Here is a 27,873-nt window from a genome sequence, read left to right as displayed (position 1 = left end):
ACATCAATTTACCTATTGGCTGGGACATTACAATCTTTACAGGATTTCATATACAACTGTTTTCATAATGCTTATCACTTGCTTTTTTTCAGAAGTCGCCCTGATTTGTCTTGAAAATATATAAGGGCCGACAGTCATTCTGATTTACGTGCATCAAAAAACAAGGCAACCAGGTTGATTTTAAGAAAACAAAATACACTTGTTATCTCTCTTGAGGCCACATTAATGACTCAATCCTAATGAAACCTGGTACTGACATTTGTATTTATCTTTACAACAGCTAGGGCCTTGTTGGAATTTGAGTTAAATACGTATAAAAATTATGTCACTATGTAATTATTTTTCAAAATCATTAGAGACCAGATTTATGACTTAACCTTGATGAAACTTGGTGAAAATGTTGATCTTGAAAATATCAAGAAGGAGCTCTAATTTTGTGGTGGTCTGACAGTAAACGTGCGTTCATGTGAAAGAAATGTGCATTTCACAACGGGGATTACGATGCGAGTGCTGCACTCTCAAGGTATGTGTCTCTTCGTTCGTTGTTCAGTAGGGCCGGTCTGATTTTCACATTAATATGGAAAAGACGAAAACTTTATACACGTATCAACGAAAATTCCTAGTTATGTTAGTTTTAAAATGGTGTTTATTATTACAATGTCAATATAATCCACCCCTTTTTTGTTTTTGTCGGCGATTATATGAGCCTTGTCATATATATAATTATATTCATGAGCGATTATATGATGCATGTGCGTAAAATGTCGTCCCAGATTAGACTGTGCAGTCCGCACAGGCTAATCAGGGACGACACTTTCCGCGTAAACTTATTGGTAAGGAGGGACTTCCTTGAAACTAAACATACCATAAAAGCGGAAAGTGTCGTCGCTAATTAGCCTGTGCGGACTGCACAGTCTAATCTGGGAAGACACTTTACGCACATGCATTAAGCCCATTTTTTTCAGAAAAAGACATAAAGTTATGGCGATAGTGGTCTTAGATGTAGTGACATACAGTAAACTTATAATAATCAAGAACATTTAAAACACTCATCATTAAAAGAGTTTGACTGACATTGCGCGAAAAATATTTGCGTGAAATCATTCGATTCAAGTCAGTTGCTTCGTACACGTGCTAACAGCCAATGCGATGTATTTCATTGCCAATGTCGGTTATTCTTCCCACACTCTGTTTTGGTTTTGACATTGTATCTTCACAAAGAAACGTAGACGTTGGATATAGCTATCACCTAACGATATTACTTTAGCCATTGTAGAATAATATTTTGCGAGTAAGATCGAGCTGTGCTTAATTACTATAGTTGATACAATAGTGATAAAGATGTCAGCACACTTCAAACTGACATTTATAATAATAATAGTGTAATAATATGAGTTTTAATTCACACCTCTCGCTTATGCAGTATTCACTTAACGTGTAATGGCACGCGCATTTTATATTATTTGACACTATTAGAAATAATGATGTTAGCACAATCAAGCCTACAGATTCGTATCAGAATTTAATTATGTGTAATGTATATCGAACCTCTCGCAACGTTCACTGGCACGCGGACATAACCAAATTATTGCCACTAATGCTAGCTATAATTACTACAGTTTGTAAACCAGTTCCGGGTAATCAGCAGTTCCGAATAATCTGTATTTAATATTCCATAATGCCCCTCTTAAAAATAAAATGATAAGTGTCTAAGGCATACATTTGGTAAATTTAGGTTTTACTTCTTAATATCCACATTCACAGTTTGATTATTGTAAGCGCCGTCTTTAATTAGGCCATCAAAAAGTGCTTAATAAAATGTGCAACGGTGATGTTGATCCATTTTCGTTGTTTAATGTAAACGTACAGAACAATTTAGCAATAAATGAAATCAGGTATGTTGGTAGTAAATCCAATTTTCCAGTACAGTAGCGAGGTGTCTGCGTATTGAGCGGATAGATAAAGATCACCACAGCAGGTTGCTGATACACAGTGTAGACTTCCCCTGTTATATTTTTTAACCCTACCGGTTTCGCCGGAGGGGACTTATGGCTGCGCTCTGTGTGTCCGTGAGTCTGTCTGTCAGTCTGTCACACGTTAGTATTCAATCGTTTTGCTTTGCAAAGCTTTATATTTTTTTAGGTTTTTAAATCGTCAAAAGATGCATATATTGGTTATATTAGAGCATGGCAAATGATCCGTAATACTGTGTCCTCACAAATATCACAACTAAATAGAAAATTTGCGAATCAGAAACAACTTTTTAAAATTTTGTCAATTTACCAAAACGTGTAAAGGCCTCTTAAATAAAGAAATGTCGTATATATTTTTAGTGTACGTGCTTGACGTATTAAAGCACTGTTTTGGAATTCAACCGGAATTTGACCCATAATTTGATGCAAGCCACAGTTTTCTATACAATTGTATGAAACAATCAATATATTGGCGCGATGGAACTTGATTTATAAATCTCAGATTTGCATTATGTGTAATGTAGTTCGATTCGATGGTGTATTGAAATATATACAATTATGATTATAAACAGTAGCAGGCAAAAGGCATCAGGTTGATAAGAAGATCTGCTTTATTGAACGTGAATATCATCAAAAAATAAAAAGTGTTCAGAAATTATAAATTTGCACAGTATCATTATTAACACCTTAATACCATCATTTTTAAACTGATACCGGAAATAAGAAATATCGTTTTTTTATTTGTGTGTACGTGCTTGAATGAATGTTACTTGTTGAGAGTCAGTCAGTCAGTCGGTCGGTCGGTCGGTCGGTCGGTCGGTCGGTCAGTCAGTCAGTCAGTTAATTTCAGACTTCTCACAGCCTTCAAAAAAAAACAATCTTGCAGCGTTGTTGAACGTTGCTCAGGCCGAACAGCAACTTCTCAAGACGTACAAAGTCCAGTTTAAACCTCAAACCATTAAAGCCGCTGACCATCAAAGTGATCAAGTTTCAATACAAATTCTGCGTGCATACCATCCAGAAGTGTTAACACAAAAATGTCCGTTAAAATCAGTAGGCGATGGCAACTGTCTTTTTCGTACTGTTAGTATGTTAGTTTCAAATAAGCAAGACAATCACATTCTCTTGAGACTGCTTGTTGCTTTAGAATTAATTAAACATTCGGACTATTACAGTAATGAGAACTTTTTCAAGGATTCACGCTTGTTTCAAGCCAATTTTAAGTCTTTAGTCCAGGATGCACTCACAATGTATTCTCCATGTGAGCTGGCACACATTTACGCTCTTAGTGCGGTATTGGGAAAACTTTGAATTCGTACTATCCGCCACAGGTTGATTCATACACATCTTCCCAACCCTGTAATCTTAGAATCGTTGGTAGGGGAGTAAAGGATATGCATACCGATTTAACACTCATGTGGACAATGTGCCGCTTTGATATACGCGATTTCAAACCGAACCATTTCGTACCGCTTGTTGACAGAACCGGGCCAGATAACATTTTCGTGACAGTTGATGATATGTTAGACATTGACCGAGCATGTTTTAATGACGATTCGCACAATGAGTTTAATGGGACACAAACGGTCGTTGTTGATGATGATGTTGATCAGGGACCTATACAAACAATTTGTTTGTATAGGTCCCTGTGTTGATGATGATGATGATTGTAATGAGGATGATGATTTTTGCCGGTACTTTATCCTTTAGGTTCATTATTCTTTGAGTTCTTTCCTATTATTTACACCAACACGAAAGTACGTTTCCCGCGAACAAGCATTCGACCATTCGGTACGTTCCACGCAAATAGCGTGTGTATTTTGGATTGATCATTGTATTTTTATGTACATAATTGATGATTTAATAATACAAGTCGGTTATTAAGATGCACAATATGTATTTCATAATATAGCCACAGTATTATACATATACTGTTTGAAACGGTAGGGTTGTGTTTACATGAAATAGTAGGGTGATGTCTTTAGCAAGCGGGTCACGTGGTATATATATCAGTATATAAAGCGCTGCCCCTAATCCCGTCTTTGGCGCCAGGTCGGGCTACCGTAACCTCGTGAAGAGGCCAGTAGGACCTGTAAATAAACTCTGAAACACACACCCGTCTTTGGCGCATGTGAGTTTGGTTGGGGGTCACCTTACCGGACAGGTGCGGTTTCCACCGGGTACTCCGGTTCCCCCCCACAGCACAAGACCACCTCAAAATTAAAAACCTTTCAGTAAAAAACAATAAATAGCTGGAAATTGCAGCTATCATTCAAAATTCGTCCCAACTTTCGTGAGTCAAAAATCTGATTAGGAAGGAGTGCTGGGACACTCCGGGTCCTCACATAATGCAGCCTCAGGCGCGGAAGGACCTGATAAGCATCGAAATACACACACGGGGAGCGAGCAGTCTGCGTTCGATTGCCGATCAGAGCACATCGTTAAATACGTTGGATTAATTAGAGACCATATACCATTGAAGTTATCTGGGACTTTGGATGCCTTTTGAGTAGAAGTGACCCAAGCAACTTTGCGCATTACACCATAGCTTGCTGGGTAGCTTCAATAGAGACTCATACCTTTGTCCGGGTCACAGGTTTTCATTGGTGATATAAGACGGTGCACGAGTCTGGTCTCGTAGGTCAGCCTGAGTCTGTCAAGCTACTGATTGTCGCTTGTACAACACTGACCGATTGTCTTCCTTGCATAACGCAGAGGGGGGACATTGATTGTCTTCCTTGCGTAACGCAGAGGGGAGACACTGCAGACTCTTTGGTATAAGTGCAAGTCGACCCAAGTCGACTCAAGCCGACCCAAGTCGACCCAAGTCAACCCAAGTTGACCCAAGTCAACCCAAGTCGACCCAAGTCGACTCAAGTCAACCCAAGTCGACTCAAGTCAACCCAAGTTGACCCAAGTCAACCCAAGTCGACCCAAGTCGACTCAAGTCAACCCAAGTCGACCCAAGTCAACCCAAGTTGACCCAAGTCAACCCAAGTCGACTCAAGTCAACCCAAGTCGACCCAAGTCAACCCAAGTTGACCTAAGTCAACCCAAGTCGACCCAAGTCGACTCAAGCCAACCCAAGTCGACCCAAGTCGACCCAAGTCAACCCAAGTGATCAAAGCAATCCAAGTCGCACAGGGCATACGGAACCGGCTTGTAAAGAGGCAAATTATATTATTTGTTTATCAAATCACACGGCTAAGGAAAGCCCGAGGAAAAGCCATTATATATATATCCCGAAGGAACGGTAGACACGTTACTGATAACGATCTACATTCTACTATATTCTGATTTGGAATTGAGGATAACACATTCATTGACAGACAAGCTTGTCTAAAGCTGTGCAGTTTTATTTCAAAACAACATCTGCAAAATTTAACGTCTTATTTATATAGTTCGGCCTATGTTTTTTTTTCTCGTTTAAATATTTGGGACTATTTCGGCCTATTTTTTTATATTTGTTTTTACGAAATTCAAAATTTGGCTCTTTCAAGAGGTGGCCTCCACGTGGCAAGAGCTGGGCAGGGGTGATAGGCTGTATGACTGATTTCTACAAAATAAAATAATTTTCTTGACACCTGACGGTTTGTACAGCGGTTTAAGTTCTTGTGTGGATTTACCGAAATCCCCGCTAAGAGGCAACATATGCTTGCTTAATAATTAACATTACTATCATTATTATCACTACTATAAGAAAGTACTATAATGCTTTCTTTATGCTTAGTAATTAATACTAATATCATTAAACTTGTTGCTTACCGGTGTATTGATGCAGTCGATAACGAGCACCCCGCCGGGACTACAGTAGGGTGCTAATACACACGTGTACCGGGTGCAATACCCGATCCAAGCCACGACGTGTCAGAACGGGGATTTTGGTAATTCAACCTGTTTAAAATGTGCTCGCTCGTAAATCGAAATCACCGTTACTCCGCTAAGAGGCAGCGTATGGTGTCAAGAGTGCTTAAAAATTAATATTAATATCATTATTTGTACACTTACAGTTATGCGATGCCAAGAAACAATCATACAGATGACATATTGACCCTGTAAGGCGTGAATATGGGGGATTTCGGTACTCGGCGCGCGAATGTAGAATTACCGAAATCCCCCCTAAGAGGCAACTTATGCTGTCAAGTGTGCTTAATAATTTACATTCATATTTTTTTTTGCACGTAAACATTAAAGCAAAGCGAAAAACCAAGAATACAAATGATATTTTTGACACTTTCAGATGTAAATATGGGGGATTTCGGTACTCTGTGGGCGAATGTAGAATTACCGAAATCCTCGCCTCAAGTCATTATTTTTCAAAAGAAGTGGGATATTGTTGTTAAGTTTTTGTCTGTACCTCTTCTTTCTAATATAAAAAAGCCAACCAGATGACTTTTTGACACTTGAAGATCTTTACAGCGGGGATTTCTGTACCTGATCGTTCTTGTAAAAACATGCACTATGGGTTCATACTCGGAATCCCAGTAATTATGTATATATTTTAGTTTTTCACTACCAAACATGGATAAAAACAATTTTTCATCAGTGAATTGATTGTATTTTGCAATATTACTTACAATCCGCAGTATTTTGATAAATAATAAATATAATTGGGGATTTCGGGGGATTTCGGTAATTACGGGGATTTCGGTATTTCTTAACACCCATCATTCCACCTTTACCGTAGTCAGTATAGTACTAACAAAAACTCTTGATACTTTTATTCAAGACATATAACATCTGATATGTAGCATGAAATCTAAAATATATCAATAACAATTTTATTAAATAAGACAATAGCAAACAACGAAGATAATATTCATCTTTTTAGAGTAGATCTCTACAAAATCTGGAACATTACGACAACAATACTCATTATATTACTTTCAATAGCAAACATTAACGCAGGGGAGGCTATCCAGTACACTGAAAGTACGGGTTACAGTAAACTATCTACCGAACAGTTACATCAGCTTGACACGGAATGCGCGGCCGTACACATTTCCGAGGTAGGTTTTTGGTGAAAGCAAACCGTTTTTGTGTTCATTTTAACTGCCAACAACGCCTCAACCGTTCTACGTTGTTTTTATTACAATAACACAAGACAAGATGGGTACCACTTTTACTGGTTGTTGCGATGGGTTTTAAGCATGTATCCATGCGCAGTTTGTTACTTGTCAATTGTCGCGGCTTAATTGGAGTAGGGTCAAACTGTCGTGCATAGCACCTCGTTGTTTTTAGCTTAATTGGAGTAGGGTCAAACTGTCATGCATAGCACCTCGTTGTTTTTATTACAATTACACCCAATTACACTAGACAGGATGGGTATCACTAATTGGACTGTTTGTTGCGATTTTGGTATATTGCACATTCGGATATTCCCGCTATTTTGGAACTAAACATTGAATGTTAAAGACTCATTAATGACGTAGAGTTAATTTTACAAAACAATTGTTTTGAAAAGCGTTTCAAACAAAGACAAAAACAAACATTTTCAACATTTATTTCATTATTATACAACTATCGATAACAATAAGCTACCACTATCTTGAAGACCACCATGGTGAGAATGCCTGATAAAATCAATAATTAGCCGATAAATCGCTGATAAGGTGTCATAAACAACACTGGTACACACGAGAAGTTGAATCGGATTGGTAATAGGGGGCAATAAAAAGATTAGCGGTGATAAGTGTTAGCGAAACAGAGCTTGAATAGCGAATTTTATTGGGAACCTATAGACCTTACATCGTTTTTTACGAATGACGGGACAAATCGTCTCATATTGGGACGCCCGGACAAAGGGCCCAAAAGCGGGACTGTCCCGCCGAGATCGGGACGTCTGGCATGTATGACTGTTTAGCAGTTTTTGAGTAGGATCGATAGTTGCGATAATAAAGAGGCCATTAAAAAGAATATTGACATAAACATGAACATTATAAATAAAAAAGCCGACAACGACCAATTTACCATTCCCGGGTACGTTTCAGTACTGCAGTATATTTCCGTACCCGGGGTACATTAACGGGTAATGGAACGACTTGCCCTCCCCCCCCCCCCCGTGTTTGTGTGTCTATGGATAAATCGGTATATTTTGATTCAGTTGAGTGTTTTAATTTATTACATATATGACTTTCTTCATTGGCTATTCTTTTACCACAATATTCCGCTAGACACTATCTGCTTTCAGAAAAATGCTTCGATCACAAGATATTGAGAAAAATAGATTGAAGCATTACGTTAAGTGCGTAGTTCGAAAGGAAAAACATGTACACACCCAAAAGCTTACTGCTCATAAAACCCCCGAGTCAATTAAGCTAAAGTTGGTTAAACATTGTCGAAGAACTATTATTTACATACTTTAAACGTGTAATAGTAACACGCAGTGTTTACGTTCAGTTTTGTAAGTCGCTTAAATGCACCAGTATATTGCTTAACATGAAGCAGCAGCAGCAGTAAAAGTAGTAGTAGTAGTAGTAGTAGCAGTAGTAGTAGTAGTGGTGGTAGTAGTAGTACTAGTAGTAGTAGTAGTAGCAGTAGTAGTAGTAGTAGTAGTAGTAGTAGTAGTAGTAGTAGTAGTAGTAGTAGTAGTAGTAGTAGTAGTAGAAGTAGTAGTAGTAGTAGTAGTAGTAGTAGTAGTAGTAGTAGCAGCAGCAGCAACACTATCAGCAGCAGAAGTATAAGAAGAAGTAGCAGCAGCAGTAACAGTAGTAGTAGTGGTAGAAGTAGTAGTTATTTATATCTTATTTTTCCCATAAAAACACGCAAACAAACAAAATCTACACGAACAACGATATTCTGTATTATGTCCGCATTCTTGAAACATTGCTATAATTTTCACAGTTCTCATAAATGCCAAAATCATGGATACGAACAATGTTTGTCTCTGTTTAAACGGACGGCACATTGAATGCATCTAGGCACAAACTGCGAAACATTCTATAACTGTCACGCGAGACATTTAAAAATGTTATATTTCCGGCAGTAAAAAATAATAAATTAACTTTCGCAAGTAATTGTGTTTACTTCTGAAGTGAGTTTAAAGTTATTGTCTTTTTGTGGATATTTTTGCATTGAGTCATGGACTATCGGTGGTAAAGTGCCCGTACAATGCACATAGTACGCATAACACGATTCGTTGAGCAAATTGTTTTATTGACATTATTGACGAAAATAAGTTATAAAAAGAGGAAAATTGACGAGGTTACTTGTAGTGACTATCCGACCTTTACAACAGCGGAACCATTTGTAGCACTGGGGTTGACAAAGAAAAGTACAGACATTTAAAGATAAAACATTGTGCGATTCTTGGTGTTTGTGAGCTATGGGATTCTTTATAGATTGAGTCATGTTAATTGGAATGAATATGTGGTTAATTCTCATCGCTATGCCTCTGCCATTACATAAACTCATGTAAGCCATAAGGGCGAATCGCGTTCGCCTCAGGGGCTAATTGAGTTTTAATTAATCTTTTACTGTAATACCTATACAATAAAGCAAACCACTGAAAATTACCTTTCATTATTATAGAATAAGGTTATGTTTTCAATATAAATTCATTTGTAACTGCTGTCAATCGTATCTGAACAAATTGCCGATGGTATAAAGATAATCGATAGTTGAAAATCCTGAATTTTCCGTCACCATAAGTAATTAAAACTTAAACGAATATAAATTCATCGTGAGATAATATTTGATAACATTTCATTTCAAAATTGTTTTTACTTTGAGTATGAAGGGTAAATTGATAGTTATAACTTCACAAATCATGCTAAACAAAACTGATCTTTCAAAACTAAAAATATAAAAATATCCGACTCAAGGGCAAAATCGACTCGACGAGTTACCCTATTTGCCAAACGATTTTTAAACTAAAGTCTAAAATAGAGAATTTTCTTAAAACCGCACTGTTTAAGAAAACCTTTAAAATGAAGTCTAGCATGGCATTAAACCACTAGAGTGGGACCAATTTTAAAGCATCATTTCAGACCGTATTCATTTACACGTTGAAGCACGCGTCCTTTGGTCTAAGTCTATTCTTTAATCTTAAGTCCTCGAATTGTGTGATTTTATTTTGATTTCGCGTATTTAAGCCATGAGGGCCATCAACAGATCATAATTTATTTACTCATGATTTAAAATAAAACTGCCAAACCTTGGTGGATACTCGGACAAAAGACCTGGGCTTTATTCCCGGGCAACGATCGCATGTTTACAAATAAATTAATTTTTATGCATGAAACAATAAAAAACAAACCAACTTTAAACAGTTGGTCAAAATGCTACATTTTATTAAGCCACGAGGGCCAACAACAGACCATAACAGTTTGTCAAAATGATACATTACAAAGCTGTCATAGGTTCTAAAAGGAATGCATGCATTATGTTAAAACAAACGCAAAACATGCATTTAAATCAGAGTTGTGTGAGTCAGATGTAACATTAAAATACTTAACATTTCTGTATCTGAAATCGAGGAATTACAGCCAATGTTGTTATTTAATAAAACTAACACTCAACTTCGCATTTTATATTAATTATAGCCTTGTGTGAACGTAAAGTAATAGCTATAAACTTATGAACTCTAAGGTTCGTAAACGCGGCTGCCTATTAAAGCAATTTTATTTACAAAGACAGTTGATAATACATCGTTTTGCAAAACCTTACAGTCGGTCATGCGAGACGATGTACAAGAGAGTGGATAATACATCGTCTTGCAAAACCTTACAGTCGGTCATGCGAGACGATGTACATGTACAGTAGGTCTCATATTGAAACATGTGACTAATAACAAAATTTGCTTCGTAGTAGGTACGAAACACACCAGAAACGTTCATTGTGCACGATACACTTCGGAAAGTGATACGAGCGAGTGAACGACATAATTTTAAGCATGTTGTAGTGCAGGGCCGTAACAGGTCTATATGTATTCACCTTTGAAAGGGATTCTTCATTGAGCTTGGACGATTTCATACATAACAGGTAGTGTATTGTTGATGTTTGCATCAAGTAGTATTTTTCATTCTTTCTCGATCATAATATTGCGGTGTATGTTTTTCTTGGTTTTATTTGTATCACTCTATTAACACATTTTCAATGATAAACCAACCATCGAGCATTTGACGTACGGTAATAAATCAAAATTATATAAATATTAAGGGAGGTTACTTTTTCTAGCTTTCTTAATTTGCATAAAAAGTAATCCGCTCCGTTTACCTCCCTTTTAGTCGTTTGTCAGTAATAAATCGAAGCGCCCGTACGTTTGTTTATTTGCTCGTTGTCACAGGGATCGTTAGGTAAAAAATACTCTATTATACTATATACATATATATATATATATATATATATATGTAGTATAATAGAATATTTGTACTTAACGGTCCCTATGCTCGTTGTAAAAGATACTGTCCCCGAGAAAAAATGTCGCAATAGCCATCTCCGCTAAAGGACACAGGTGGTTAGCGTGTGGCTATGATATTAATTAGTGAAAACATCATTTTGAATGATAAATAATCATATTATAACGAAAAAGTAAATTTTATGAAAAAAAATTCACTATCAAATATATATAACAAGGTATGCAACTCAAAATCACCCCAAAACGGGGTGCATCGCTTTGAACAGCCATATCTTCATCAATTGTGCAGCGATTTTCACGATCGCGGTCTTATTCAACGCAGAAATGAATTTCCTTTCTGGAAATGTATATGTCTTGCAATATTTTTACAAATGCTAAGACCGAGATCGTGAAAATTGCTTCACAATTGATGAAGATATGACTGTTCAAAGCGATGCACCCCGTTTTGGGGTGATTTTGAGTTGCATACCTTGTTATATGTATATTTGATAGTGAATTTTTTTTCAGAAAAGATAATTTTTCGTTATAATATGATTATTTATCACTCAAAATGATGTTTTCTCTAATTAATATCATAGCAACACGCTAACCACCTGTGCTAAAGGAGTATTAAGTTTCAGCTACATGCGTCCGCGACGAAAAAATGCATGTTTCAAACGAACGGGGTGAATATATAATTGCAATCGTAAATAAGAAAACGCCGTGAGCAGGCCTAAATCCGCGCATACATCTCAATAATGCAGACAATAAGGGAATTTGTCAGACACATTTGATCACATTTTTACATCAATTTACCTATTGGCTGGGACATTACAATCTTTACAGGATTTCATATACAACTGTTTTCATAATGCTTATCACTTGCTTTTTTTCAGAAGTCGCCCTGATTTGTCTTGAAAATATATAAGGGCCGACAGTCATTCTGATTTACGTGCATCAAAAAACAAGGCAACCAGGTTGATTTTAAGAAAACAAAATACACTTGTTATCTCTCTTGAGGCCACATTATTGACTCAATCCTAATGAAACCTGGTACTGACATTTGTATTTATCTTTACAACAGCTAGGGCCTTGTTGGAATTTGAGTTAAATACGTATAAAAATTATGTCACTATGTAATTATTTTTCAAAATCATTAGAGACCAGATTTATGACTTAACCTTGATGAAACTTGGTGAAAATGTTGATCTTGAAAATATCAAGAAGGAGCTCTAATTTTGGTTACGTGCTAGCAGAAACTATGACACATGGTCAAACAATAGGAAAAAGCTTTGGCGCCACATTAGACACTCTGGATCAGCGGACGATTTATTTCATATCTTACGGAGGTTCCGTAGATATTCGATGTATCACGATTGCCACTTTAGACTCCGCATTTATTCTAAATCTTGATGAAATATTAAGGGCGGGTTCGAATCTTTAGGCAACTCCGTCTCAAACTAGGTCACAAAGTCAAATCTTATTAAAACATTGTTATAACTGTGAATGACACTTGTATGGCTTAGTATTGATGAAACGTGGAATGTTTATCTTAACAATATTTGTTCCGATTTTGTATTAGATATTGTATCCATAAACTTGGTCAACAGGTCAAAATCAAACAAGAGATTGCCGAGCAATATGGTCCCGTACCGGTGAAACTCCACCATTGTCAGATTTTTATTTGTTATATTTGTTTCCATAGCAACCATTATTGATGTAGGAACAAAATGAAATGATGTGCACAATCTCCATATTGACATCTATCCATGTTTTATGTTTCATGAAAAAATATGAAGAACTTTTAAGTTATCGCAGGATCCAGAAAAGTGTGACGGATAGACTGACAGACAGACGGACAGAGCGCAAACCATAAGTCCCCTCCGGTTTCACCGGTAGGGGACAAATAACAACAACATTGTTTCCACTCTATTATGGTTAAATTGGTGAGCATGTTTACCGTCACAAAACCTAGTTCGAGTTCGAATATGGGTTATGCGCCTCAAAACTTTGTATTCGTTTGTTTCAATTTCAAGGACGAATGTGGAATGGCTGGTCCAGGTAAATCGAAAAAGAGAGGGGGTGCATCCGAAAGCAAGGAACCAAAGACAAGCAACCGGAAGGCAAAATCTAATGCAGGTGCAGAAACACTGCTTCTTCCGCCCTGCAAAGTGTGTGGTGGCAAGGCATCCGGCTTTCATTTTGGAGTGATCACATGCGAAGCATGCAAGGTGATTAGTTTGGCACCATGTCAAGGCAATGTTCACTATATGTGTATGGTCTGGTCGGATGTAAAAAGCGATGTTATTATGTATATTGGCAAACATATGTCTTAAGTTCTTAATTTACATTTAGAGTTAATAGTGTTATATATTTAACACAGTATTTGATTGTTTTAAATTGCGGCGGGAATATTGAATTGTCCAGATCGGTAGGAAAAGCTGAATATAGCAACTTGATTTTCAAACATTATGCAACAGTTTATAAAAAATCGAATTGACGATAGCAACACACAAATGTGTATTTTCATATACAGTACAGTTTCATTATCGTTTACTTCGGAGCAGTAATTGGCGTGCGTGTTCACATCTGACATACACACCTATATAAATGTAGTTTTTTCGCCCAATTATAAACATACATGTATATTTTCTGGTTCTTAGACATTCTTCCGTCGTGCGCTGACGCATAAGCAGACGTACATTTGCCTTGGCAATAACGAGTGCCATGTCGCCGACACACACAAGCGGCTGACGAACTGCTCTGCGTGTCGCTTGCAGAAATGTCACTCACTTGGCATGTCGAAAAGCAGTAAGTAGTAGATAATTAGGAAATACAGGCGTCTTAATTGTTCACTGATGGTGATAAAAACAGTTTTTAGCTCATCTATTTTTTGAAAAAAAATTATGAGCTATTGTCATCACCTTGGCGTCGGCGTTGGCGTCCGGTTAAGTTTTGCGTTTCGGTCCACTTTTCTCAGAAAGTATCAATGCTATAGCATTCAAACTTGGTACACTTACTTACTATCATGAGGGACTGGGCAGGCAAAGTTAGATAATTCTGGCGTGCATTTTGACAGAATTATGTGCCCCTTTTATACTTAAAAAAATTGAAAATTTTGGTCAAGTTTTGTGTTTAGGTCCATTTTATTCCTTAAGTATCAAAGCTATTGCTTTCATACTTGCAACACTTACTAACTATCATATGGGGACTGTGCAGGCAAAGTTATGTAACTCTCACTGGCATTTTGACAGAATTATGTGCCCTTTTTATACTTATAAAATTGAAAATTTGGTTATGTTTTGTGTTTAGGTCCACTTTATTCCTAAAGTATCAAAGCTATTGCTTTCATACTTGCAACATTTACTAACTATCATAAGGGGACTGTGCAGGCAAAGTTATGTAACTCTGACTGGCATTTTGACAGAATTATGTGCCATTTTTATACTTATAAAATTGAAAATTTGGTAAAGTTTTGTGTTTTGGTCCACTTTACCCCTAAAGTATCATAGATATTGCTTTCATACTTGGAACACTCGCAAACTATCATAAGGGTACAGTAAAAGGACAAGTTGCATAACTCTGGTTGTCATTTTTACGGAATTATGGCCCTTTTTTGACTTAGTAACTTTGAATATATGGTTAAATTTTGTGTTTCGATCCACTTTACTTCTAAAGTATCAAGGCTATTGCTTTCAAACTTCAAATACTTTCATGCTATCATGAGGTTACTGTACCTGGCAAGTTGAATTTTACCTTGACCTTTGAATGACCTTGACTCTCAAGGTCAAATTATTACATTTTGCTAAAATTGCCATAACTTCTTTAATTATGATTAGATTTGATTGATACTTTGACAAAACTTCTCTTACCTGACATACCACTATAGACTCCACCCAAACCATCCCCCGTGCACTCCCCCCCCCCCGAATCCCCCCTAATTTTTTTTTTAAAGATCATCTCACAAATGACCACCACACCCTCACACTATACCCCCCACCCCTACCCCCAATTTTTTTTTGAAACGGTTAAAAAACACAAATATTTATCTTTATTATTTTATTTTTGAAATACCGTCCAACCATCGCACCCAAGAATCCCCTCCCCCCACCCCCCACCTCCCCCCACCCCCCGATTTTTTTTTGCATTTTTTTCCCCGCATTTTGGGAAGATAATGTAATAAATGTCCACCCACCACACTATACACCACTCTTCACTCCACCCCTCCCTCCTTTGTGATTGAAATTGAGATTCCCTTCACTTTTAAAAAGAAAATAGATGAGCGGTCTGCACCCGCAAGGCGGTGCGCTTGTTTTATTTGTTGTCACGTATTTGAAAATAAAATAGCTCCACATCACCAGCCAGCGAAACACCAACAATGACGTAGAACCACGATCGAATTACAGTTTTGCTTTTGAATTATCAACATTTGAAAATAATTCAGTTATAAAACGTTAACTATCCGAACGATGAATAATTTTTATGGTGTTTTTGTTAAAATATGTTACAAAACATGAATCAGTTATTTAAAGTATCAAATGCCTTTAAAGTACAACAAATTTGTTGGTCAATTGGATAAGGTTTTAGCCGTTTTTGGCGAAAGAGCACAGGTTCAAGCTCACTTGGGGACCATTTTTTCCTTCTAAAACGTATATTCTTCTTATTACACTAGCGCTCTACACTTTTATGTTTAAATCTAGCAATGTAAGGTATTTACTGATACACGTGAACATTGTCAAATCTGTGAACATGACCCTTTAAAGATTGAAGTCTGTGATATCCTCTCAAGCCACAGTAGTTGGAGTACATTGTGTCGCCATAGAGATCGACTTATATTCCTATATAGGTCGATTGAGTATAATAGAATTAACCGTAACAAATGTGAAATAATCTGTACAGACAGAAGAAACCACTTCACTTTTACTAAACGTCTATATTATTTACCACACTCATCAAAGCAATGGAGAACGCCAACAGCTGTAAGTAGTTAATTCACCTGGGATCACAAACACTTTGACTCATCAGTTGCAAAGTCAAACACAGAACAAACAGTTAAGCAAAGCAGTCGCCAAAACACGTGCGGTCTGCGGTCAGATTGAATACGTCACATCCTTCTCAAGATAAGTACTCTGACATAATGTATTAGAGCTACAAACTTAATTAAAATGATCCAATGGTAAGCAGTAAGGAAAAACTTCACACAAGCAAGGTAACAAGTATGATCAACGAACGTGAATGGCGAACAAAACCACAAAGCAGACCATAAGTTATTATAATGGCATACTCAATCCACTACGATCATACACATGATCGGTAAAAGAGCAAAGCAAACCTCAAATCAGACCCACTGTCACTTAAATGTAATGTAAAAGTACACACGCGGTCACTTAAATGGCTAATCAAACCACAAAGCAGAAGCCAAAGTTGACCCTGAGTCACTCTTGTAATGCGATATAAAATTAATAACCATTTCAGTTTGTTTTGATGTGCGTTTAAATGGTCGCTTATCTATACGCATTTGTCAAGAATAATGTATAATAAGATCCATATATGCGTTGTATATAAAAAAAGACAGCGTTTTTTTCCATGCCCAGGTGTCCGAAAAGGCCGTTTCTCCATAGAGACGAGGACGCGCACCATCGTGGAGGCGAAGGCGGTCCTGGAGCAGGATCCCGGCCTCATGATGGCGCCCCGACAACTGGCATCGTCGGAAGAGCATCCCTCAGTTTCCACAACCCACACAGAGACGACGATCGATAATGCACCCTCACCGGCACCATCGCACTCTATAGCCGACAACATGCCACTTTCTCGTAATCATTAAACTTTCTCGTAATCATTAATTAACGATCTTTTTATTTGCATTAAAACTTTTTAGGGGGAATCTGTTATTTAGTTGTAAACAGTGTTCGTCTCTTGGTTGGAAATGTATGCGTGCGGTTATATATATTTTAGTGCATACTTTATGCTAGAGTATTTAAAATGATACTAAAAACAGAGCACCACATTAGTGCCACACTGAATGTTGTTTGTGGTGTTTGTTGTCGACCGACGACATGACGCAGGCCATTGTTATCTGGCACGGCAATTTAATCAATTGAATTTCGAAATGACAAGTATTGGCCACGTTTTAGCATATCGCCAGTTTTAGTCACATTTTAACCAATTGTCAGTTTTGGCCACATCGTAAACCACGCGAGTTGTGGTCACATAAACCAATGCGAGTTGTGGTCACATTAGCCCACGCCAGTTGTGGTCACATTAACCCACGCCAGTTGTGGTCACATTAACCCTCGCCAGTTGTGGTCACATTGACCCACGCCAGCTGTGGTCACATTAACCCCCGCCAGTTGTGGTCACATTGACCCACGCCAGTTGTGGTCACATTAACCCAGGCCAGTTGTGGTCACATTAACCTACGCCAGTTGTGGTCACATTAACCCACGCCAGTTGTGGTCACATAAACCCATGCCATTTGTGGTAACATTAGCCCACACCAGATGTGGTCACATTAAGCCACACTAGTTGTGGTCACATTAGCCCACGCCAGTTGTGGTCACATCAACCCACGCCAGTTGTGGTCACATTTACCCACGCCAGTTGTGGTCACATTAGCCCACGCCAGTTGTGGTCACATCAACCCACGCCAGTTGTGGTCACATTAACCCACGCCAGTTGTGGTCACATAAACCCACGCCAGTTGTGGTCACATTAACCCACGCCAGTTGTGGTCACATTGACCCACGTCAGTTGTGGTAACATTAACCCACACCAGTTGTGGTCACATTTACCCACGCCAGTTGTGATCACATTAACCCACGCCAGTTGTGGTCACATTGACCCACGCCAGTTGTGGTAACATTAGCCCACACCAGTTGTGGTAACATTAACCCACGCCAGTTGTGGTCACATTAACCCACGCCAGTTGTGGTCACATAAACCCATGCCAGTTGTGGTAACATTAGCCCACACCAGCTGTGGTCACATTAAGCCACACTAGTTGTGGTCACATTAACCCACGCCAGTTGTGGTCACATTAGCCCACACCAGTTGTGGTCACATTAACCCACGCCAGTTGTGGTCACATTGACCCACGCCAGTTGTGGTCACATTAACCCATGCCAGTTGTGGTCACATTAAACCACGCCAGTTGTGGTCACATTGACCCACGCCAGTTGTGGTAACATTAACCCACACCAGTTGTGGTCACATTAACCCATGCCAGTTGTGGTCACATTAACCCACGCCAGTTGTGGTCACATTAGCCCACACTAGTTGTGGTCATATTAACCCCCGCCAGTTGTGGTCACATTAGCCCACGCCAGCTGTGGTCACATTAACCCACGCCAGTTGTGGTCACATAAACCCACGCCAATTGTGGTCACATTAACCCACGCCAGCTGTGGTCACATTAACCCACGCCAGTTATGGTCACATAAACCAACGCCAGTTGTGGTCACATTAGCCCACACTAGTTGTGGTCACATTAACCCACGCCAGTTGTGGTCACATAAACCCACGCCAGTTGTGGTCACATAAACCCACGCCAGTTGTGGTCACATTAACCCACACCAGTTGTGGTCACATTATCCCACGCCAGTTGTGGTCACATAAACCCACGCCAGTTGTGGTCACATTAACCCACGCCAGTTGTGGTCACATTAACCCACGCCATTTGTGGTCACATAAACCCACGCCAGTTGTGGTCACATTAGCCCACACTAGTTGTGGTCACATTAACCCACGCCAGTTGTGGTCACATTAACCCACGCCAGTTGTGGTCACATTAACCCACGCCAGTTGTGGTCCCATAAACCCAAGCCAGTTGTGGTCACATTAATCCATGCTTGTTGTGGTCACATAAACCCACGCCAGTTGTGGTCACATAAACCCACACCAGTTGTGGTCACATTAACCCATGCCAGTTGTAGTCACATTAACCCACGCCAGTTGTGGTCATATTAACCCCCGCCAGTTGTGGTCATATTAACCCCCGCCAGTTGTGGTCACATTAGCCCACGCCAGTTGTGGTCACATTAACCCACGCCAGTTGTGGTCACATAAACCCACGCCAGTTTTTATAAAGTAACGTATGATAAATGTGCCTGTCGCATTCTAACAATCGCCGGTTATTTTAACACTGGTACAATATTTATCACATTGTAACATTTGACCATTTTTTTAATAAAACCACATTAACAAAATTCTTGCTACACTCTACTTAAGCCCATTTCAAGGATGTAATTTGAGAGAAGCTAATTGCAGCTTTTCACGTGCAAAGGGGCAAACAGTAAGAATGTGACTGGCGTTCACACATACAAGGTCTTCATGTACAAATAGTTCAAATGTGCAAAATATGTTTAAGACAATAAACATGTAATCTCATTTTATAGGCAATGTTTTCGTATATAACGTCTGCTTTCTTTTCTTCAAAATAAGCATATTTTCACTTTAAACCAGCATTGACTTGTTTATGGCCACTTACACAGCGCTGCAGGCAATGTTCGAGGAAGACGCCGCCACATACAGTGTGTTGTGGGGCCACGAGGCACTTCCGCTCTCTTGCCAGCCGCTTGTTTGCAACGGAGAGTTCGAGATGCTCATTGAGACGCTTGTCTCCTGCCAGGATGTCGTTTACCCCGAAATCCGAAAGCAGCTCAAGTTCACCAAGAAAATCCACTACATGCAGGTGAAAACATATGTAAGCGCTATTTCAATTGTCAGCTGATATTGTTAGTTGTTGTTTTTTCTGCTAATTTGATATACTCATTATTTCATGCGATGTTTGCTATTGTTGTTATAAATGGTTATTTGATTATACAAACATTTTAAATGTTCAAAATGAAGAAAAAGGTTGAAATGACGTACACAGCGCACAATGACGATGCCATTGTTGTCGATAATTGCGATGGTAAAAATAGTAAGGAGAAGGAAGAGTATGTCAACGGGAACGAAGAAGAAGATGACGAATCCAATATTTTATATTAAAATGTTGTGTTCAAAATCTCCTTCAGGAAGATTTCAAATTGAAGAAAGAAGTTTTTGGGGAACTTTTCGGCAGCACTCAGCCAGTGTCAACCGCCGAGTACAAACAGATCTTCGCCGAGACGGGCTTAGACCTGGACGACCGCCTCTCGCATTTTAACCAGAAGGGAAAGGCGATGGAAGAGAGCATTCATCAGTTCGCAAACTTCACCAAAATTATACCAGGCTTCCGGAACATCTGTCCCTACGATATCACTCATCTTATGAAAGGTGCGTTCAGTACGATGTCATGTATTAAAGTTAATTAACAAAAACACGGCAATTATTTCAAAATTGTCTAAACCTCTTGTTTATGTAAAAACATAAATAACACGGGGTTGTTGTAAAAGTTACTGTGTAAGCGCTATTTTGAGGTACCGCAATTGCTAATATCAAATAATCTTTTTACATGCATACACATTTACTAAATGCGTTTGATAATTGCATTCATGGGAAACTGCACAAATGTGCTCGTTTGATTCCATCTCATTAGCATAGAACATATTTAAAGTAGGGATGGGAATCGTATCCGATATCCGAATATATCCGGATATCCGTATTCTTATGTAAGTAAACTACAAAAGGCTGTTACCATCATCAAAACACTGTGAATACATTAATTTGCACTGTTTACAGAATAACAAACAATATAACGCATTTATATGATTTCTTTATTTTAATTATTTTATTTATAAGAACAATGTCAAAGTCGTAAAATACGTAATTTCTTTAAAAAAAACACATCGTAAAACTTCAACAAAAGCATACTACGATATATACATTCTACACACATTTAATACAGTCGGTTTAATTTAATTTGTATTCGCTAAGATGCACTGACCTTAGGTTTGTTCACGAAAATAATTGCATCGACTTAGTCGCTATTTAGTCTGTTCCTAAGCATGGTAAGTACCAAGGTATCTCGAACTGGCAGGGACACTCGCTGAGCAACAACCAATATACATGTATGTATCCCGGAAAAAGCAACTTTTTGGAAAAACCCATTTATAATCCTTTCAAAATCACACACCGTATCAACCATTATAATTTAAAGTAAACTTACATTGGTTGATTTAATGGACCAGCGTTGTTTGTACCGGGGTGATTAGTAGGTTTTTCTAAACTCGTGCTTTTCCGGGATAGATCTATTAACGGATTTATGTCAGTCTGTCAACGATGTCTGGTTTACAGATTAACTTCGAAAAATACGATAATGAACAAAGTGTGCATAACAACAGGGTTACTATGATTTTTATAATTTCCTGCTGCTTATTGTTGCAATGTTGAATGTATAATAGTCGTAATAAGTGCAATAAACTTATCACAGTTTCCGATTTACCATTTGTCACAACCACGACCATTCAAAGATCTGGGACATTAATTCCACATATAACAGCTTTTGTTGTTTGTTGTTTTACTATATAGACGTTATTTTAGTTAAGATATTAAACGAAAAATATTAATTTCAAAGCAATTTTCAACGTTGGCGCATGTAGGCCTTCTTAAATTTGTTTAACCATTTTTGCGTTTAATATCGTTATTTTCGTCCTAAACAAAATTGTCGAAATGTTTCCCAAATATGCAAGCAAATAAAAATTGAACTTTGCTTGATTTTAGTTTATGTGTATAACGATTGATTCACTTCTTGTTAAAATAAAAAAAACAAAAACTTTTCACCTGAGCGGATTCAGGCATTATACCTCTAGCTGTAGTAGGGCATGCAGTCCTAAAGTCATCAGGAAAACCGTGGGGTCACTGATTTTAAAATGAAATGTCGTGCATTTGATGAAATGATTCATACCAAACCAAAATCGACCCTTAACACACTATCCGCACTATTAACTATTTCCTCCAGTTTGATGACGTTATGTGCATGTAAAACCCACCTATTTTCAGCGGCGCACATGGAGTTCTGGATGTTTGGTAACTACATACTCTTCAGCAACAAGCTGTCCCTCGCCATCAGCTGGGACGGAAGCCACAACACCACCAAGGAGGTCATGGCAAAGTTCTTCAGCCCCGACTGGGTCGAGCCGATGTATGCTTACACGGACACCCTGCATAGGCTTGAGCTCTCTATCGAGGAAATTGCTTTGCTCAGGGCCATAATTCTTACTTTCACTGGTAGGTCCCAATCCTCCAGTTACAGTTGCTTATATACCGGTAGCGCTAGATGTCATGTCAAGAGATCCTGTGGCCCATGCTTTATACAGTTGAACTGTAGTGAACATTTCCAGGCGAAACTTGTAGCTGAATACTAATCTCCTGTTTGTTATTATTTGATCAAGGTATACACATTTTACTGAACATGTCAACTTTTTTGGTGAAAACTATTTTATTGATTTCGAAATTGACTAAAGGTTAATTATTGCACTCTCTTTTTTATCGAAGAATCATTCAAAGCCAATAAACCCTCAAAATCAACGAATATTTCGTACAATATCTCGACAAAAAAGTTAACACATTAAAAAAGCAATGTACCTTATAGCAATAGCCAAAATTTCAACGCTAGATATGGTCTGGTAACATAGATTTAAACGAGATATTACATGCTCTTGTTTTGCGGGAGAAAATAAACACGTGTTCATGTACCAAGTAAGTGGTTGTGTTTCTTATGAATTGATATCATTGCGGGAAATAAAAATGGAATAAAGTGCTCCCCACAAAAATAAAAACGAGTATTTTTCATCTCTGTTAATCTATGTTACCATACAACATCTAAAGTTGACATTTTGGCTAGTGTTATAAGGAAAATTGATCTTTTATTTGTTAACTTAATTGTTTTCGAAATAGTGTACGAAATATTCGTTGATTTTGAGTATTTGTGTTTCTCTCAAGATATGTCTACACTTTCCTTACTAAGATATGTCTACACTTTCCTTACTAAGATATGTCTACACTTTCCTTACTTAGATATGTCTACACTTACCTTACTTAGCACCAAATCTGCACGACCAGGTACACTGCATTCACTATAAAAGAACCGCACACATTTTTGATCATATTAGACAAATTAATTGTGATAATCACGACTTTAATGCTATGTAGTGTGTAAATGTTGAGGTATGTTTTCAAACATTTGAACATATACTTACCAAATTTCTTTAGTCAGAGTTAGTATTATAATGAAATTGAATACATTAATTTAGAAATGGCACGTGGTGCTCTTTGTAATTTTCACTAAGATTGTAAAAAAACCCCACAAACATGTGATCCGTTTGTGTACAACTGTTGACTGCCCCACTTGATGTGCGCGTGATGCTATTCGGAATTTGTGAGATGATATTTGGTCTCGTTACACATAACATGGTTTCATCTATTTATTCGAGTGTAAAGTTTTTAAAGCAACCTCCGACTAGATGAGTAAATAGAACACCGACTAGATGAGTAAATAGAACACCGACTAGATGAGTAAATAGAACATAGTGCTATAATGTGTTGATGCACATTCCTTAGAAGAAAAGAACATTTATATTGATTGAATGCAACCGTAAATGTCCACTTTCGTTTACATTTGATAAATAATTTATTTGATATGCAATTCAAAAGTTATCGCATGTGCATTTTAAATTGTTTTTTAGTGGTTTCATGAAAATTATGATGCAAGTTTTATTGACATCTTTACAAACCATTCGCTAACATGATTTAATACAACTTTTATGTATAGCCTTGCTAAAAAAACATGCATACCGTTTAATCCATCATTTCAGATAGATGCGAATTAAAAAACGCGGATCAAATTAGTGCATTGCAAGAGAAATACTTGGACTGCTTGCGATATCTGTTGTCCAAGACGTTCGAAAATCCCAGCACTCGCCTCTACAGACTCATCGATCGTCTACTTGCTATTCGAGACCTCTCGCACATTAACGTCAAGGCCAATCAGAAGTTCCTTGAAGAATGGGGTTTCCTCATGCATGACTATCCGCTGTGGAAAGAAATGTTATCCTTTAAAGATATTTAGAGTGCATTACGTTACGTGTACATGTTATGTTGGAATGTCGAATGCGCTAACAAAGCCTCGTTGTTCAAAACTCCACAGCTTATCGAACTCGCGACTGTCACCACCCATGTTATAACACAGGCATGAGACCTTGCTTAAACATACGAAGCATATAGTATAACGACCAGAAATCGAAATGTGTAGAAAAGTTCTGGATTAGAATCGACATCCTCTGCTGACATGTTCTTCTGAATCGGAGCCTATCTTATGGTCTTATTGGTAAGAGTTTTTCTGCCAACAGGTGTCGTTTTTGAGTGTGATTTTGTGGTTTATTTGATAAAATGTTCTATTTGGGCCGCACCGTGTGTAAAGGGGGATGAATGCATGTGCGTAAAGTGTCGTCCCAGATAAGCCGGTGTAGCCTAAACTATATTTTGGCTAAGAACATACTTTCTGTACACGAACTATATCATATAATCGGAAAGCGACACTTTACGAATCATGCGTTTATCCCTCTTTTCACAGAGCACGGCCCATTTTAATTAAGCGTCGGACGCTTCAACTTCACTTTTGTGCAACTCGCCATCATGCCGTATATGACGTAGTGTAGTACATACACTCATGTCTGCTTCAATTACAAATATTTACCCACTGGATTAAGTGAACACACAGACGTTTTTATTTCAAATTTTTATGTATGTGTGCTTGTTATTAAGCAAGAAAAGCAACTGCCGGTACTTCTACTTGAATATTCAAGTGCACGCATTTTACTTCACAAACATGTAAACCCACTATGGTGTTAGTACCTGAAGTAAATATTATGTAATAAATATTACATACCTATGTTATTATGTTTGACTATCGTTCTTTATAAGAAGAAAACAAGTTGTTTGTTTCTACTAACATGTTAACGACAGGGTATGAAGGTCGGGCTTCCGTTGTTTTCGTTATCGTGTCTTTGCATGTACGTAGTGAGGTCATTAAGCTTTGCTCTTGTCCGTCCATACATAAGTCAATAACCTTGTGTTTTGAATTCATCATTCATTTCTGTGTGGATTTGTCGCAAACTTTCACAGGTGTATAATCTTAAATTGCATATTATCATGAAGAAATGAATTTTGGCTGAATAATTGCTATTGTCCATTTTTTCGACAATACAAAATATAGTCCCAATAATTTTTTTCAATCCTCTTAACTACAGGGTTATGCTAGCTCATCCTTTTACAGTTGGAAGGAAGTTTGGCTTCAACAAGTGTTGGTATAACTATTGCCAGTATTGTAATTCTTTCAATCATGGAAAATATAGTCTGTGTGTTCAATTTGTCTTTAACCTGTGGTTGGATGTTGCTGAAACGTCCACGCTTGATTGTCCTTACTGTGATCTTTATGATCTTAACAATTGATAATTAGGCTGTGACAAGGTGTAGCAGAATTGTTCCCCTTTTCTGTTTTACTACAAAGCAATAATCGCCCCATTGGTAGAAAAAAGATACCATGTGACAACGAAATAAGAAGGCACACGGTACATTTTTGCAGTAATAGGGCGATATGCTGTTAATTTTTTTTTCAACGTGTAACTGCTTGGCGAATATTCATTAACAACTGAGTGGGTAGATAGTCGTTATGGAACGAATTTTGACTTTGTTGTCCATGTTCTTTTAGTCCGCTGTGTAGAATATAAAGTGGTTGTGTCCGTGTCAAAACATAGATTGTAGAGGACATCAGCATAGTGGTTAAACGACATCCAAAACATCATACTTACGTTTTCATGTTTAATTGTTGCATCTTGTTAACAAAATTTTCATTTATTTAGCAGTCAGAAACAACTTATGACCTTATGCAATATTTCTATGGGCACTATTATTGTTAATATCTTCAATTATTAGCAATTATTTAATTGATTAAATAGAATGCCACGGGTCATACGTGATCAACACCATTCTAAAACCGTTCATTATATTATTATTTAACTCGGAGTTCAGACTAAAATGCTTTGTAATAGCTAAAACCGAAAAAAACAACTAAATATAAGAAGAAATATCTCAATTAACGTTTCTAAATAATTAAATTGAAAACAGAAGTTTTACAATTGTGTTTTTTAATTACAATTTTGCATATTCACCGCATGAGTTTATTTCTTATCCATCGAAATATATCGTATGTGAATATTTGATTCACATGCAGATTTCTTTTCCTACCATCGAAATATATATCTTATATGAACATTTGATTCACACGCAGCATTTTTTCAACACTATCAAATCACATTTTAATAGTCGCGTCATGCGAAAATGTGGCGTAGAAAATATAGCACACTGGCACATTAGGTATGCCTTATCAGGCGTTTAGGAACGATTTCCAGACTTTCCAGATTTGCTGACCGAGTACGGTAAACGTGTTTTGTTACGGCAGATATTGAAACGATTGCCCTCGTGACCCTTTACATTTCGGTCGTGTTTGTTTTCTGATCTTGAAAGCAAAACTTTGTTTATCGATAGTCACTTAGTCACTTATGTCTTCCCCTTACGATTTTGTGACCGATTACAGACCCTGGACTTTTGCGAGATGGATTTAAAGCGGCCTTTTCACGTTTTGGTAAATTGTCCAAATTAAAAAAAGTTGTTTCAGAATTGAACATTTTCGTTTTAGTTATGATATTTGTGAGGAAACAGTTATACTCAACTTTTACTATGCTCTAAAATAGCCATTATATGCATCTTTTGACGATTTAAAAACCTGAATATTATAAAGCGTTGCAACGCGAAACGATTGAATAAATTGGAGAGTTATGTTGTTGTCGTTATATTTTGTGAAACTACGAGGATTGCATATATATATAGTATGAAATACGAAACTCATGGTATGAGCACGGATGGCCGAGTGGTATAAAAGGGTAGACTTTTACGCCAGACTCCAGGGGTCATTGGTTCGAGCCCTGTTGAGGTTTACTTTTTTTCTTTTTTAAATTGAATTATTGATTTTTTACTTGAGCTTTTTATATCCTATGTTTACATATATCAATATAAAGCATTTAATGACACATTCAATACATGTCTAAATCTGTGAAAAGGCCCTTTAAAGGCGGCCTGAAAAAAGTAATAACTTTATATAAATTTTCAACACAAATATCTGAATAAAGTAGCAGATTAAGTAAATGCAATGTCAAACTAGCAATTATACCTGTGCATTGGAAGTAGAACAAGAAGCCAATTTTTCTACCCTAACTTCTGAGTCTTCTTAATTTCAAACGACAGTTGTAGCGGTAGTACCATTGCCTTAGCCATATCTGGTTTGTCGCCGATTGTACCAGCATCTAAAATGCAGTACACATTTGAAATTACTGTCAGGATATGTTCCTTGACATACAAATTTTATCTATTAAAACTATACTTGTTATTTGTGCATGATATTTAACTGCATGTTTTTACATTATGTATGAAATGCACTACACCACCGCGAAGTAAAAGCCAATATGGGATCTTCGACGTACTCATGAAGATTCAGAGGCAGAGAGATCCTACTAGTCTTAGTGAAGTTAGCCTTCCGAAAATTACTGACCTTTTTGATGTTGTAAATTCGAGTCAGCATTCCTTGCC

The 27,873-nt window shown here is 37.6% G+C and overlaps 2 protein-coding genes across 2 annotated transcripts in view; one reads left to right on the top strand and one right to left on the bottom strand.

Moving 5' to 3' along the window:
• The window catches only part of LOC127834515 (membrane-associated protein Hem-like), a 142,574-nt gene extending 114,701 nt beyond the window's left edge, over positions 1-27,873 (bottom strand). The window contains exon 1 of the mRNA XM_052360432.1: positions 27,836-27,873. Coding sequence (XP_052216392.1) covers positions 27,836-27,865 — 30 coding nt within the window. The 5' untranslated portion in view covers positions 27,866-27,873. The remainder of the gene's footprint in view (positions 1-27,835) is intronic.
• On the top strand, positions 272-27,066 carry LOC127834544 (nuclear receptor ROR-beta-like). Its single transcript, XM_052360528.1, has 8 exons — positions 272-523; positions 13,347-13,541; positions 13,974-14,121; positions 16,905-17,123; positions 19,800-20,011; positions 20,325-20,565; positions 22,231-22,458; positions 24,045-27,066. The coding sequence occupies exons 1-8, from the start codon at positions 476-478 to the stop codon at positions 24,296-24,298; spliced, it is 1,545 nt and encodes a 514-aa protein (XP_052216488.1). The 5' UTR covers positions 272-475; the 3' UTR covers positions 24,299-27,066.

Source organism: Dreissena polymorpha, chromosome 1 (genome assembly GCF_020536995.1).
Source record: "Dreissena polymorpha isolate Duluth1 chromosome 1, UMN_Dpol_1.0, whole genome shotgun sequence".
Classification (NCBI taxonomy): Eukaryota; Metazoa; Mollusca; class Bivalvia; order Myida; family Dreissenidae; genus Dreissena; species Dreissena polymorpha.
Note: the sequence above shows the minus strand (reverse complement) of the source record. Positions and strands in the feature narration are given on the sequence as shown.